This window comes from Hypanus sabinus, chromosome 11, assembly GCF_030144855.1.
Source record: "Hypanus sabinus isolate sHypSab1 chromosome 11, sHypSab1.hap1, whole genome shotgun sequence".
Classification (NCBI taxonomy): Eukaryota; Metazoa; Chordata; class Chondrichthyes; order Myliobatiformes; family Dasyatidae; genus Hypanus; species Hypanus sabinus.
Genome location: NC_082716.1, coordinates 44,017,976 through 44,033,525, shown reverse-complemented (window position 1 = coordinate 44,033,525; position 15,550 = coordinate 44,017,976). Strand labels below are relative to the sequence as shown.

The following is a 15,550-nucleotide window of genomic DNA, read 5'->3' as shown; positions in this document are numbered from 1 at the left end:
ACTGTTTCTGGTAATGAATTCTACAGAGTCACCACTCTCTGGCTAAAGAAAATCCTTCACATATCTGTTCTAAAGAGACATCCTTCTCTTGTGATGGTGTGTCCTCTAGTCCTAGACTCTCCCATTTTGGAACATGCTCTCCATGTCCACTCTACTAGACCCTTCAATATCCGAAATGTTTCAATGAGATTCTTCCTCATTCTTCTAAACTCCAGCAAGTATAGGTCCAGAACCAAACACTCATCATCCTGTACATCAACCCTTTCATTCCCAGGATGATTCTCATAAATCTCCTCTGGACCCTCTCCACTACCAGCATATTATTTCTTAGGTAAGGGACTCACAATACTCTAAATGTGTTGAGCAATACCTTATAAAGCATCTGCATTACATCTTTGTTCTTATATTCTGTAGAAAAAAATGCTAAAAATTAATTTGCTTTCCTTATTAGTAAGGCAATCTTTAAGGAAACTTTTAGGGAATCCTGCACAAGGACTCTCAAGTTCATTATTACCTCAGTTTCTGAATTTGCTCCCCTTGTAGAAAGGTTTACACCTTTATTCCTTCTACCAAAGTGCCTGACCATACTCTTCCCTCCACTGTCACTTGCCTATTCCCCTAATCTGTCCAAGTCCTTCTGAAGACTCCCTGCTTCCTCAACACTACTTGCCCCTCCACTTATCTTTATCACCCACAAGGTCATCAATTCTGTCAACCAGATCATTAATGTATAATGTAAAAAGTAGCACACCCAACAATGACCCCACAGAACACCACTAGTCACCCACAGCCAACCAGAAAAGGCCCCCTTTATTCACATACTCTTTCTGTTAGTCAGCCAAACTTCTGTCCAAGCTAGCAAATTTCCTAAAACACCATGGACTCATATCTTGTTTAGCAGCCTCATGTGCAACTCCTTGTCAAAGGCCTTCTGAAAATCCAGGTAAACACCCACCGACTCTCCTTTCTATATTCTACCCTTTATCTTCTCAAACAATTTCAAGAGATCTGTCAGGTAAGATTTTCCTTCAAGTAAACCATGTTGACTTTGGCCTACTTTATCATGCTTCCAAGTAACCCAAAACCTCATCAGTAATAATGAACTTCTAACATCTGGTCAACGACTGAAGTCAAACTATCTGGCCTTTGATCACCTTTCTTTGGCCTCCTTCCCTTCTTAAATAGTGAGCGACATTCACAATTTTCCAGTCCTCTGGAACCATTCCAGAATCTGGTGACTCTTGAAAGATCATTACTAATACCTCAACAATCTCTTCAGCTACTTTACAGAACCCTGGAGTGTAGTCCATTTGATGCAGGTGACTTGTATATCTTCAGATATTTCAGCCTCCTGAGCACTTTTAGCTTGGGAAGTAAGAGCAACCTTACTCACTTCTGCCTCAACACATTATCAAATTTATGGCATGCTGCTAATGTCTTCCACAGGGAAAGCTGGCACAAAATACTCAGTTTATCCGCTATTTCTTTGCCCCATACATCATTTTCCAGCCTTCCAATGTGAACTCTATGCTCACTTTACTCCTTCTATACCTAAAAAAAATTTTGGCATTTTCTTTTATATTATTGTACATCTCCTTGTTGCTTTTTTAGTTGCCTTCTGTTGCTCTTTAAGAGCTTCCAAATCTTATTGCTTTGCCACTACTTTTTGCTATATTATATGTACTCTTTCGGTTTAAAATTGTCTTTTACTTCCCATGTCGGCCATGGTGCCTCATCCTTCCTTTAGAATATATTCTCTTCTTTGGTTGAACAATCCTGCATCTTCTGAATACCTTCTCTTACAAAAATTTCCAATCATTTGCCATAAATTCCATCAGGCTCATCGGCTTCTAATTTTCTAGTTTATTATTCGAGCCATTCTTGAATGACATAACATTTTCTATCCTCTAGCCTTCTGGCACCTCACTCATGGCTAAGAACTGTTCAATCCCTGGGACTGATCCACACAAATCTGCCTCAATATAACAAGCACTTCCACTTCTGTAATCCACTTCCGGACTATGGCCTCACTACTTTTTTGCCTCAGTCCTGTCTTCCAAGCAAATACAAATTAAAGCATTCAAAACACCAATTTCTTCATGCATAGACAACACAAATATTGCTCCAAATGAAAATAACAGAACACTGAGCAGCAGCAAAATGAGAAGTGATTGGGTTCAAAAATGAAGACCAAAGTAGATTTGACAGAAAGGTATTCCAAAATTCATGAAAACAGCAACTAGAGAAGATGCTGTCGTAACACAGAAAGTATGGAAGGTTTAAGTTGCTGGAAAGAATGAAGTAAATGAGTGATGAGGTAATGGAGCCATATTGCAGTTTGAATTTGTAGCAAGATAAATGGCAAGCCAAACAAGAAGGTGACTGATCAGCAAGTACCTGCACGAGGGGTATTAGTGGCATGTAAGATACACTGAGCTGGCTACAGATGCTAAGCAGCGTGGATGGAAGGTCCAGACTCTCCTAGTAGAGGCTGACTGCAGAGGATTTATCGCTATTCCCATGGTCAGATTGCTGTAGGGATTGGGAGCCCAAGGCTAGGGCCAGCAGCAAGCTATAAAAGACTCTCAGAGGTGGCAGAGTGAAGCAGCCACTGGTTATGGATGAAGAGGACTCATGGCAGCTGGGCTCTAAAATGACCCATGGTTGGGCAGATGTAATGGGGAGCACTCCTGGTACACTAGGTCACCTCTGGAAATGCAGTGGGTTTAAACTCACAAAACATCTAAGAAGTGGGGTGCCCACCTGATGACCCCTGGACATCTGCCACCCACTAGTCCCCACCTCAAGAAATCTGAGCTAGGATCTGCTTATCAAAAGGATTGAAACATCTAGTCTCATGAGCTCGAACAATATGCAAATATTTTGTTTCAAACTTCATGTTTGCTCTGAAATATGAGCAAAAGATCAAAAAACTGAAAAATTCAAGTCATTACTGAATAATACCAATTAATTTCTTTAATAACTTGCCAAATATACCAATATGATTCATCCAGATTAATTAAAATCTTACATGAATGTTGCACAAAGAATCAAATTAGATTTGAATATATCGAGTTCACATTAAATCATGGACCTCCCAACACTAATCATGCCATATTTCACAATTAGTTATGAAAGAAAAAACATATTTCTAAATGTGTAAAGCATTTAAGGATTACACTCAAATATCAAAGCTGAAAGCTTAACTCACTGTGTTCCAAAAAATGTGCTAATCCTGGAAGGTCATCGGGATCACTAAAACTTCCAATCCCAACGCAAAGGGCAGCTGCTGACTACAAACAATGAAATCATTAAAAATATTTCCACAGTCTTTCCCATCTGAGTATCCAAAGATTTGCCTGTAGCAACAATGATAAACTTAACCAATAAACTAATATTCTACATTTCCTGGAGACAATACCCGAGTATGTCCTTTATTATATATAAACAGAATACCTAATCACTTAAAAAAATAAGATATTTTGCATAGTTTACAAATGTAATATTCCATTCAAATACAAAAATCTGAAAAGTTAACACAGAGTCCAAAGTCTTGTCACTAGTGGTGTACCTCAGGGTTCAGTACTGGAACCCCTCATTTTTCATGAATGTAAATGATTTGATATGAATGTACATGGCACGACTATAATGTCTACTGATTATCCTAAATTAGGGGATCTTGCCGATAGTGAAGCAGGTTACAATGAATTGCAAAGAGATTGTGATCAGTCAGGGAGTTGGACCAAAGAATGGCAATTTGCCAAGTGTAAGGAGATATAATTTGGGCCTTCAATCGAGAGTAGGATGAACAGCAGTGAATGACAATTGCTGGAATCTGGAGCAACAAACTGCTGAAAGTACTCAGCAGGTTGGGGGTTGGGCAATATCTGTTGGGGGGGGGGAAGGTGTCGATATATCAAATTTAAACCATGCATCGGTATTTCTAGACACATTCCTTCAGCACATTTTCAAAGTTCAAAGTAATTTTTATTCTCAGTTATGTTACCATATACCCCTGAGATTCATTTTCTTGTTGGCCTACTCAAATCTATAAAATAATAACCCTAGCAAAATCAGTGAAAGACTGCCCAACTGGAAGTTCAACCAGAGCGCAGAAGGCAACAAACCATGCCTATATAAAAGGAAGAAATAATATTATTAAATATATAAACAATAAATGTTGAGAACCTGAGATGAGTCTTTGAAAGTGAATCCACTGGTTGAAGGAACACTTCAATGATAAGGCAAGTGAAGTTACCTCCTTTGGTTTAGAAGCTGATCGCTGGGGGGAGTTACTGTTCCTGAACCTGGTGTTGCAAGTCCTGAGGCTCTCATACCTTCTTGATGGCAGCCAGCAAGAAGAGAGCATGCTCTGGGTTGTGGGGAGGTCAATGATGATGGACACTGCTTTTCCGCGACAGCATTTCATGTAGATGGGTTCAAATGGTAGGAAGGCTTTACATGTGATGGACAAGTATATCCACTAATTTTTATCGTATTTTCCTTTCAGGGGCATTGATGTTTCCATACCAGGGTCTGATGCAGCCAGTTAATATACTCTCCACTACAATATACTCTCTACAGAGAGGTTTGTCAGAGTTTTAGATTTCATGCTGAATCTCCACAAACTCATAAGGAAATAGAGGCGCTGCCATGCTTTCGTCATTACTGCACTTGCATGCTAGGCCCAGGATGAATTTAAAGTTGCTAACCCTCTCCACCTGTGCTCACTCAATGAGAACTGGCTCATGGACTTCTAGTTTTCTTCTCCAGAAGTCTACAATCAGCTCCTTGGTCTTGCTGACATTGAATAAAAGACTTTTATAATGACACCACTCAGTCAGATTTTTCACCTCCTTCCTATATGCAGAGTCATTTCCAACTTTGATTCTGTCTACAACAGTGGTGTCATCAGCAAGCTTGAATATGGCATTGGAACTGTGCATAGCCACATGGTCAAATGTAAAGCAAGTAGAACAGAGGACTAGCACACAGCCTTGTGGTGCACCTGTGCTGATGGAGATTGTGGATGAGATGTTGTTGCCAGTCTGAATTGATTGGGGTCTCTAAGTGAGGAAATCCAGGATCCAAATTGACAAGGATGCATTGAGGCTAAGGTTTCAGAGCTTATTAATTAGTATTGAAGGGATGATGGTATTGAATGCTGAGCTGTAGTTGGTAAAGAGCACCCTGATGTATGCATCTTTGCTGTTCAGATGTTCCAGCGTTGACTGATGAGCCAATGTAATAGCATCTGCTGTGGACCTGTTGCTCTGGTAGGTAAATTGGAGTGGATCTAAGTCGCTTCTCAGGCAGGAGTTCATAGGTTTCATCACCAACCTCTCAAAACACTTCATCACAGTCAATAAACACTTATCAATGTGAAGATATCCGAAATACATCAAGGCCTTCTTCCACAGTTGTTCATATTTTCAGCCCTTCCGAAACCATATATTCTTTGTACAGAATAAAATCCAGAAATGGATCTTAACCAATTAAGAAAAATATAGTATGCAAGAAGTTTCTCACCAAACAGCCACCAACTCCCACATGTGATCAAAACTAGTCCTGGAGATCCTGACATCTCTACCCAGGTGATTACAGAATGGAATTCTACTGATACTGAAAAGCAGAATTAACCCTTCACTCTATAATCATAGACTTTAAAGAACTACCGGTTCTTTATGATTCTTTCAGCAATCTCACTTAAAACTTCATGGGTGATGGTCAAAGAAAAAAATTTACCTGCTTCTCTGATTTCTTTTTCCCCATACAATGTTGTGAATCTTCAAATTCATCTTCTTCATCGTCTCCTGAAGAATCTTCAGCATCTCCTGATGAATCTTCAGCAGAATCATTATTTGACAAACTCCCAGAACTGACATCATCACTATCACTTTCATCTTCCTCAATCTGTTTATCTGGTCCAGACTTATCAATGGGCATATCCGAGATTAAGAGTGCATTTAAACCGTTTTCTAATTTGATATACCTGAAATACATTGAGAGCATTTATAACAAATTACTTTTTCCATACAAAAATCTACTTTACTTGATGTGCCATGTTAAAATGATAAAAGATCACTAAATATTGTATTCATTTATATTTATTATTCATTCTTAATCACATTTATAATTGATAGTTTCATTTTTAAAAACTTTTTATACTAAAACTTTGCACTTCATCATTTTCACCTTTACTTTTGCCCAAGCTGCTTTTCCTACAAGTTTAGACCACTTTCTTCAGCTGAATGAAATAATTTGAAGATTCAGATTGGTACATACAATCAGGTACAGTAGTTAACTAACAATTCTGCACACTGCCTACCTACACCTTAAGTAATGCTGAAACACTACATCTGCAAGTTGAAGAGGCCACAATTTGTTACATCAAGGTAACAAAAAGCATCAGGAGTTTCTGAGATATAAATGCAACAGATTCTGCAGATGCTGGAAATGCTGAGCAACACACACAAAATGCTGGAGGCATTTGAACCTTTCACCAGAACTGGGAAAGAAGGGAGCAGAAGCTGGAATATGGAGGAGGAGAGAGGGGAAATGAGTATGACAGCGTAGCTGTTAGCACAATGCTACTACAGCCCAGGGTGTTCCAAGTTCTATTCTGACGTCCTCTGTAAAAATAAAGTCTGTGCGTTCTTCCCATGAGGGCACGAGTTTTCTCCAAGTGCTCCAGTTTCCTCCCACAGTCCAAAGACGTACCCATTAATTGTCCTGTGATTAGGCTAGCTTTAAATAGTTGGGCTATTCAGCAGGTCGGGCAACATTTGTCGGGTCTCAGCCTGAAACGTTGACTGCTCATTTCAACAGATGCTGCCTCTCCTGCTGAGTTTATCCAGCTTGTTTGTACATGTTGATTTGACCACAGCATCTGCAGTGTACTTTGTGTTTAAATAGTTGGGCTGCTGGGTGGTGCGGCTCATTGAGCTGGAAGGGCCTGTTTCATACTGTATCTCTAAACGAATTAATGAAAATTTAAATCACAATGATGTGTTGCATGGCAGGTTTTGAGAAGTGCTATCTTTTGATGTGCAGTGAGGAAACAGGGAACAAGAGATATACTTAGAGAAAGATGATAACACATGTTCTATTTAACCATGAGGTTGACATCTTGTGAAGCTGACATCACAAGCTCTGAAAATTAACAAAAGGTGGAGAATTGTTATTTTAAAGAATTGTTTAACAAGTAAATGTCATTACACATCTACAATTTTCAGTGTTAGAGAAAATGAATGATAGTGATTTATTTTAATATCAAAAGGGGTACTTACTCTTTAAAATACTTTGAGGAATAGATCTATCATCCAAGGACAAGAATGTCACAGTACTTATGCCATGAGGCAAAGAACAAAATATCTTCACAAAACTAATAGCAAATGGCCCTTCGGTTGTACCAAATTTCTATTCTATTGTATTTGTTTCCATTTCCACCCCAGGCAGTACCCACTACTCTATAAATAAATTTGATCCACACATTTCCTTTGAACGTTCTCACCTGAAAAGCATGCCCTCAAGTATTAGGCATTTCAGCTCTGAGAAAGTGATACCAGTGGTCTGTCTGCTCTATCTATACCTCAGCATAACCTTCCAAAGTACACTTTTGGTCAGGTTAAGCTCCATCTTGCATTTTTACAACTGATCTATATTTTGCAATATGCTTGGCAATATTGCCTGCAATACCAATTTTTGTAGTCAGCAAACTTACTAACTCACTCATCTAGTTATCATCCAAGTCATTTATATAACAAATAGTTGAGGCTCCCAGTATGGATCCCTGCAGAACACTAGTCACAGACCTCCAGCCAGAATAAGTCCCATCGACCATGTTGTCTTCAAAGGGTAAGCCAATCCTGAACCCAAACAACCAAATCACTATGCAGCTTAATCATCTGGATTAGCCTAGCATAAGGGACCTTGCAGAAGGACATTGTTTTCCAAATGCTCATAATTCTTATTGATAAGAATCCTTTCCCTAGCACTAATATGAGACTCACCAGTCTATAGTTTCCAGGATCATCCCTTCTTCCCTTTTGAGTAATATTAACATTAGCTACTTGCTAGTGCTCCAAGACTTTGCCTGTGGTTAGAGAGGTCATTAAGTTATTGATTAAGGACCTAGCTCTCATCTCTTGCCTCCCTCAATAACCTGGGGTATATCACATCTTGAGCCCTAGGGACCTATCCATCTCATCTCCAACAGCAACTATATCTTTCTTTCTGCCATTAACCATTTATATGTCTTGCCTAATGTTTCACTACCATATGCAAAAAAATATCAGGAGTGCCACAATCATGCTGCAAATCTGGCCACAACTTTGGGGCCAACATTTTTTAAAATTCACTTTTCATACTTTAATGTTAATTAAATCCAAGCACTTTATTTAGTCATTAATTTTCATTACTTAAACAAAACACCTTGTCTACTCCAAATCAATGTTCCAGTAATGTTACTTCCATGAATGAGTTTTGATCAGTTAGAGGACTGTTTCACACAAGGGGTAACAAACAGATGACATACTGAAGTTAGCTGGCAAAGGCAAAAATCAGGGAACTTTTTTGATAAAAACGCTGAGCTATTATGAACAGGAATGGTATTTACTGAAAGCATGGTTGAAGCACATTCAGTTGTAACTTGCAAAATGGTATTGGATGTGCAATGAAGAGAGAAGGTACAAAGGTATTGAGAAATATCAATGATGTGAAACGAATGAGGTAGCTTCATCGAGATTAACATGAAAGTGAACATGTGTGTTGCATAATTCTGGAAAATCAGCTTAACCAAGCACTCCTGAAATCAAACCCTATGAAGACTGTATCCACTCTTGTTAACTTCTTTATTTTGTACCAAAACAAGCAGGTTTCAATTCCTTAATAACCAGTGAACTCTAGCCTGAAAAGACTCTTAGAGTTTAGTTCTTAAAATTTTGTAGCTCCATCAGGAGGACATTTAGAGTGTAATTCACTTTAATCACCTTTGCTGTGCTTCATTTTAAGACAAAACATATTTGACAAGAATTAGTCCTGAAGAATGGTCTTGGCCCAAAACGTAGACTTTCCATAGATGCTGTCTGACCTGCTCAGTTCTGGGGGGGGGGGGGGGGGGCGCTTTATATTTCCAGCATCTGCACAGTTTCTCAGTTTTTGACAATAATTCTGCAGATAACATTTCAGTCACTTGGATCAATAAAGGCAACACAGATCTGAATTTCAGTGGACAATTTCAACTAACATGTTTTTAACAGCTTTCAGCAACAGCTTTCATAATGCATTCTTGCCAAATGAATGGCAATAAAGAGAGCACATGGAATAACTCCTAAAAGTCTTCTTCAATAAGATCTTAAAGACAGCAAGTTGGAGAGATAACTCCATGTCTGGGCATTAGGTATATTCAGCAGTAATTGAGCAATTACAATAAAGGATGCTCAAGAAGACAGGTCACCTCAGCACAAATTAAATTTTAAAAACAATATTTTTTAATCTGGATGATGCTTAATGAAGCACAGAACAGTTGGTAACTTTACACACTGATATCAAAGAAATACATACTGTGATATATTTTAAGTTTTTTTGTTTGCCACCTTATAAACATATAAAATATATAAAAATAACATCCCAGCTAACGTACATAATAAACTAAAAGATTAGCAACGCACAATACTGTAGTCACAAGCAGATTCAAGGTCGACCTTGAACCTTACCTGTACTTGAATTATATATGTTAGTCATTGTTATTTCCATACATATTTTACTCACAAATATTCTCTCAACAAAATCCTGCTGATAATCCGATTTTCTAAACATTTCCGGATATCGTTACAAGTCCTCACACTACAGAGTTGGGAAATGCTCACATAGTAGTAATCGCGTAGCAAATGAAAAACGCCAGTAACGAAACGGGACTAAACTGCCTCCAATACATACATGAAAACGTTGGAGCATATAATTGCCTCTGAAAAATAATTAAAATATTCCCCAATTCAGTTCGGGGCTGCTACTTGGAAATCACATAACGATTACTTAAACAGCAGTATCTTCTAGCGTTCTACAGGTTCTGAGGTTATAAATGGAAATCTAATGAACTCCAATCTGACTGCCTTCCAGAGGCAATCCTCAACTTGCACCCTGATCTTCGTTGTACGCAAATGAAGAAATTCTCCATGGGGAAGATCTGTTAAAGACATCTCCCTCCGATTTTTGGATCGTTCACTATCAGGTCCCACATTTATGTCCCAGGAATGATTTAACATGAGTGTTTTTCAGCAACACAAAAAGAAAATCTGCCCGTGACTTTGGCAGGCCACCCTCTCCCCATCCATCGCTGGCCGGTGCAGGCCCTAAAGAGAACCGCCGCTCCTTACCTGTACTCTTTGGGGTCACTAGGAGATTTGACAATGTCCGCATCGCCTCGGTTGTTCTCCAGCTTACATTCCCCCTCCTCCTCCGAACCACTATCTACACGCTGGCCCGAGTCTCTGGTGGCCGTTTTGGACTTGTTCCTGACCGGCATAGCCAGGCCGCGCCGCTCACGCCAGGAGACGGAGAATGTGCTCACAGCAGCCCGCGGACTCCCACACGCCGCCGAAAGCCTCGGCCCAAACCTCCGGCCAACCAAACTTGCAAGCGACGTAAGTAATGCGAAGGATCCTTTCAAAGGCTTCACCAGCCCCGAGGTGGGATCCGAATAAGAGCCGGGTGCGAATGCGAGAGGGTGCAGCGTGGCAAGGGATCTCCAGCAGGAAGACGTTCTCGCCGACCCCTTCCTGACCCCCCCGTTTACCGTCCGCAGCATCAGTTAATCCCGCCCGCCGGATAGCCATTGGTGCTTATTTTAAAAAACAACAAATCCGTACGGCTGTCCGGCACGTCAATCATGAACATAAAGTTAGGTTGCAACGTAGCTATTGTCCGTGCACTCTGTTTAAAGGTGGCTTATTTACTCTTTTCTGATGCAAAGATCTGATACAAATCTTTTGTTAACGTACTGTTTTTTATGTTAATTTACATATGTAACATTTAAGATGTGACCATAGTTTCATGTCGTAGAGCACAATTTAGTCTCACGTGCAAAATTTGTGACTAAGAGAAAAGGGACTGTTTTGCGGACGGAAAGCTGCAACCGGTACTAATCCTGAATTTCTAGAAAAGATCTCGTAGTTAATATAAAAGGTTGGGAAAAATTTAGTTTGCTAGGCAGCATCTGTAGAAAGAGAAATGGAAATGCAAAGAAATTCTGCAGATACTGGCTATGTTGACCTTCAGGGGACCACGAACTTGTCGTTGGGTTTGGAGGCTTGCGTGCCTCAATGACCCGGAGAACCACGTTGGCTGGAGTCGGAGCTTTATGCTTTGGCTCTCCGTGCCAAACAGATCAAAGGGTGGAGGCCAGACTAAGAATGGCCCACCAGTCCTCTAGGTTCGGGGGTTTAGCTCAGGGCTAACAACCCTGACTAAAAAAAACCGAAACTATTACGGAAACAACAATGCGAATTCTTCTCCATCTGAGTCTCCACCCAGTACTTGAGTGACTGACAGTACTGAAAACCCGAGGAAGCTACTGCCATGATGAAGGAAGTCCTGAACACCGCGAGAGATGGAGGATCTTCATTGCTGCCCTAAACGCCAGTGGTGTAACGGGCAGTAAGTGGAACTGCGGAGCAAGCACTCAAAGTGCTGGAGAAATTCAGCCAGTCGGGTGGCATCTATCAATGGAAGGGAATAAACAGTTGACATTTAAGGCTGAGACCCTTCATCAGGGTTCTGTCCCTTTCCTTTCCACTTCTGATGAATGTGTCAGCCCAGACATCGATTGATTATTCCTCACCATAGATGCTGCCTGACGAGCTGGGTTATTCCAAACAGAAACCAAGTTAATGTTTCAGGCCCAAGACCCTTCATTAATGTTTTCCTTTGTGTTTTTCTTACCATGGACACAACCCATCTTTCTGGGTGATCCACACTTCTTTAAATTTCAGATTTCCACCATATGTGATATTGGTTGTTAACAAATCTCTGCATCAATCCTAGCTTCATCCACCATTCATCAGTGAGACATTAGAATGGGGTTTGAAAATTTTAAGTTGCCTTGTACTGTGCAGAACATTCAGTATAAGTTTTTTAAAACCATGCTCAAGACAGATTCACCATAGAAATGATAAGGGAATGCGAACTTCATGACACTGGATTTTACTGCTGCAAACCTCCTGCCTCTGGTCACCATTCACTTTACTTTTGTGGAAAGTGGCCAGTGAGTGAGTGGGCCAGTGAAGGAGTGGAGATTTGAGGCTTTGACGAGAAGGGGCTGAGGACGAGCTTCACTCCAAGTGAGGTAAGGCTGGGTAAGTTCCTTTCAAAGGAGAAAGTTTCAAAAGTTGAGGCAAGTATTGGGTAGGTCATGGCAGCTGAGATCAGCCCCGTGGTTTGTTCATCCTGCAGCATGTGGGAAATCAGGGATACTTCCAGTGTCCCTGACGACTATGTGTGCAGGAAGTGTGTCTAACTGCAGCTTCTGGCAGACCGCATTGAGCATCTGGAGCTGCGATTGGATTCATACTGGAGCATCCGCGATGCTGAGAAAGTCGTGAACAGCACGATCAGTGAGTTGGCCACACCGCAGGTAAAGGCTACACAGGCAGAAAGGGAAGGGGTGGCCACTAGACAGTGTAGCAGTAGGCAGGTGGTGCAGGAGTCCCCTGAGGTCATCTCCCTCCTAAACAGATATACTGTTTTGGATACTGTTGGGGGAGATGTTTCATCGGGGAAGGCAGCAGCAGCCGAGTTCATGGCACCATGGGTGGCTCTGCAGCACAGGAGGGAAGGAAAAGGAGTGGGAGAGCTATAGTGATAGGGGATTCAATTGTAAGGGAAATAGATAGGCGTTTCTGCGGCCACAACCGATACTCCAGGATGGTATGTTGCCTCCCTGGTGCAAGGGTAAAGGATGTCTATGAATGGCTGCAGGACATTCTGGAATGGAAGGGTGAACAGCCAGTGGTCGTGGTGCACATAGGTACCAACGATATAGGTAAAAAACGGGATGAGGTCCTACAAGGTGAATTTAGGGAGTTAGGATATAAACTAAAAAGTAGGACCACAAAGGTAATAATCTCTGGATTACTACCAGTGCCACATGCTAGTCACAGTAGAAATAGGAGGATATTTCAGATGAATATGTGGCTTGAAAAATGGTGCAAGGGAGAGGGATTTAAATTTCTGGGGCATTGGAACCAGTTCTGGGGGAGGTGGGACTGGTATAAACAGGACAGTCTGCACCTGGGCTGGACTGGAACCAATGTCCGAGGGGGAGCGTTTGCTACTGCTGTTCAGGCGGCTTTAAACTAATATGGCAGGGGGATGGGAACAAGTGCAGAGAGACAGAGGGGTGTAAAATGAGGGTAGAAGCAGAAAGTAGTAAGGTGAAAAGTGGCAAGCAGGCAAATCCAGGGCAAAAAGGGCCACTTTTCAACATAATTGTATAAGGGCTAAGTGTAGTAAAAACAAGCCTGAAGGCTTTGTGTGTCAATGCGAGGAGCATTCGTAACAAGGTGGATGAATTGAATGTGCAGATAGTTATTAATGAATATGATATAATTGGGATCACAGAGACAGGGCTCCAGGGTGACCAAGGATGGGAGCTCAACATCCAGGGATATTCAATATTCAGGAGGGATAGACAGGAAAGAAAAGGAGAGGAGATTAACGCAATAGAAAAGAAGGACATTAGCCTGGAGGATGTGGAATCAATATGGGTGGAGCTGCATAACACTAAGGGGCAGAAAACACTGGTGGGAGTTGTGTACAGGCCACCTAACAGTAGTAGTGAGGTTGGGGATGGCATTAAACAGGAAATTAGAAATGCGTGCAATAAAGGAACAGTAGTTATAATGGGTGACTTCAATCTACATATAGATTGGGTGAACCAAATTGGTAAGGATGCTGAGGAAGAGGATTTCTTGGAATGTATGCGGGATGGTTTTCTGAACCAACATGTCGAGGAACCAACTAGAGAGCAGGCCATTCTAGATTGGGTATTGAGCAATGAGGAAGGGTTAGTTAGCAATCTTGTCGTGCGAGGCCCCTTGGGTAAGAGTGACCATAATATGGTGGAATTCTTCATTAAGATGGAGAGTGAAATAGTTAATTCAGAAACAAAGGTTCTGAACTTAAAGAAGGGTAACTTTGAAGGTATGAGACGTGAATTAGCTAAGATAGACTGGCAAATGATACTTAAAGGGTTGACGGTGGATATGCAATGGCATTTAAAGATCGCATGGATGAGCTACAACAATTGTTCATCCTAGTTTGGCAAAAGAATAAACCAGGGAAGGAAGTGCACCTGTGGCTGACAAGGGAAATTAGGGATAGTATCAAGTCCAAAGAAGAAACATATAAATTAGCAAATAAAAAAGCAGCACACCTGAGGACTGGGAGAAATTCAGAGATGAGCAGAGGAGGACAAAGGGCTTAATTAGGAAAGGGAAAAAATATTATGAGAGAAAGTTGGCAGGGAACATAAAAACTGACTGTAAAAGCTTTTATAGATACGTGAAAAGAAAAAGATTGGTCAAGACAAATGTAGGTCCTTTACAGTCAGAAACAGGTGAATTGATCATAGGGAACAAGATCATGGCAGACCAATTGAATAACTACTTTGGTTCTGTCTTCACTAAGGAGGTCATAAATAATCTTCTGGAAATAGTAAGGGACCGAGGGTCTAGTGAGATGGAGAACTGAAGGGAATACATGTTAGTAGGGAAGTGGTGTTAAGTAAATTGAAGGGATTAAAGGCAGGTAAATCCCTAGGGCCAGATGGTCTGCATCCCAGAGTGCTTAAGGAAGTAGCCCAAGAAATAGTGGATGCATTGGTGATAATTTTTCAAAACTCCTTAGATTCTGGATTAGTTCCTGAGGATTGGAGGGTGGCTAACGTAACCCCACTTTTTAAAAAAGGAGGGAGAGAAAAACTGGGGAATTATAGACCGGTTAGACTGACATCGGTGGTGGGGAAAATGCCAGAGTCAGTTATCAAAGATGTGATAACAGCACATTTGGAAAGAGGTGAAATCATCGGACAAAGTCAGCATGGATTTGTGAAAGGAAAATCATATCTGACGAACCTTATAGAATTTTTTGAAGATGTAACTAGTAGAGTGGATAGGGGAGAACCAGTGGATGTGGTATATTTAGATTTCAAAAGGCTTTTGACAAGGTCCCACACAGGAGATTAGTGTGCAAACTTAAAGCACGCGGTATTGGGGGTATGGTATTGATGTGGATAGAGAATTGGTTGGCAGACAGGAAGCAAAGAGTGGGAGTAAACGGGACCTTTTCAGAATGGCAGGCAGTGACTAGTGGGGTACCACAAGGCTCAGTGCTGGGACCCCAGTTGTTTACAATATATATTAATGATTTAGATGAGGGAATTAAATGCAGCATCTCCAAGTTTGTGGATGACACGAAGCTGAGTGGCGGTGAGGAGGATGCTAAGAGGATGCAGGGTAACTTGGATAGGTTAGGTGAGTGGGTAAATTCATGG

General features: G+C 41.0%; 1 protein-coding gene across 1 annotated transcript in view; it reads right to left on the bottom strand.

Annotated features, from left to right (window-relative positions):
- LOC132401907 (nardilysin-like) overlaps positions 1-10,809 on the bottom strand; it is a 77,581-nt gene extending 66,772 nt beyond the window's left edge. The window contains exons 1-3 of the mRNA XM_059984251.1: positions 10,377-10,809; positions 5,746-5,992; positions 3,212-3,293 (exon numbers count right to left, since the gene is read on the bottom strand). Of these exons, the coding sequence (XP_059840234.1) occupies positions 3,212-3,293; positions 5,746-5,992; positions 10,377-10,807 (760 nt within the window). The 5' untranslated portion in view covers positions 10,808-10,809. The remainder of the gene's footprint in view (positions 1-3,211; positions 3,294-5,745; positions 5,993-10,376) is intronic.
- Positions 10,810-15,550: the final 4,741 nt, after the last annotated feature.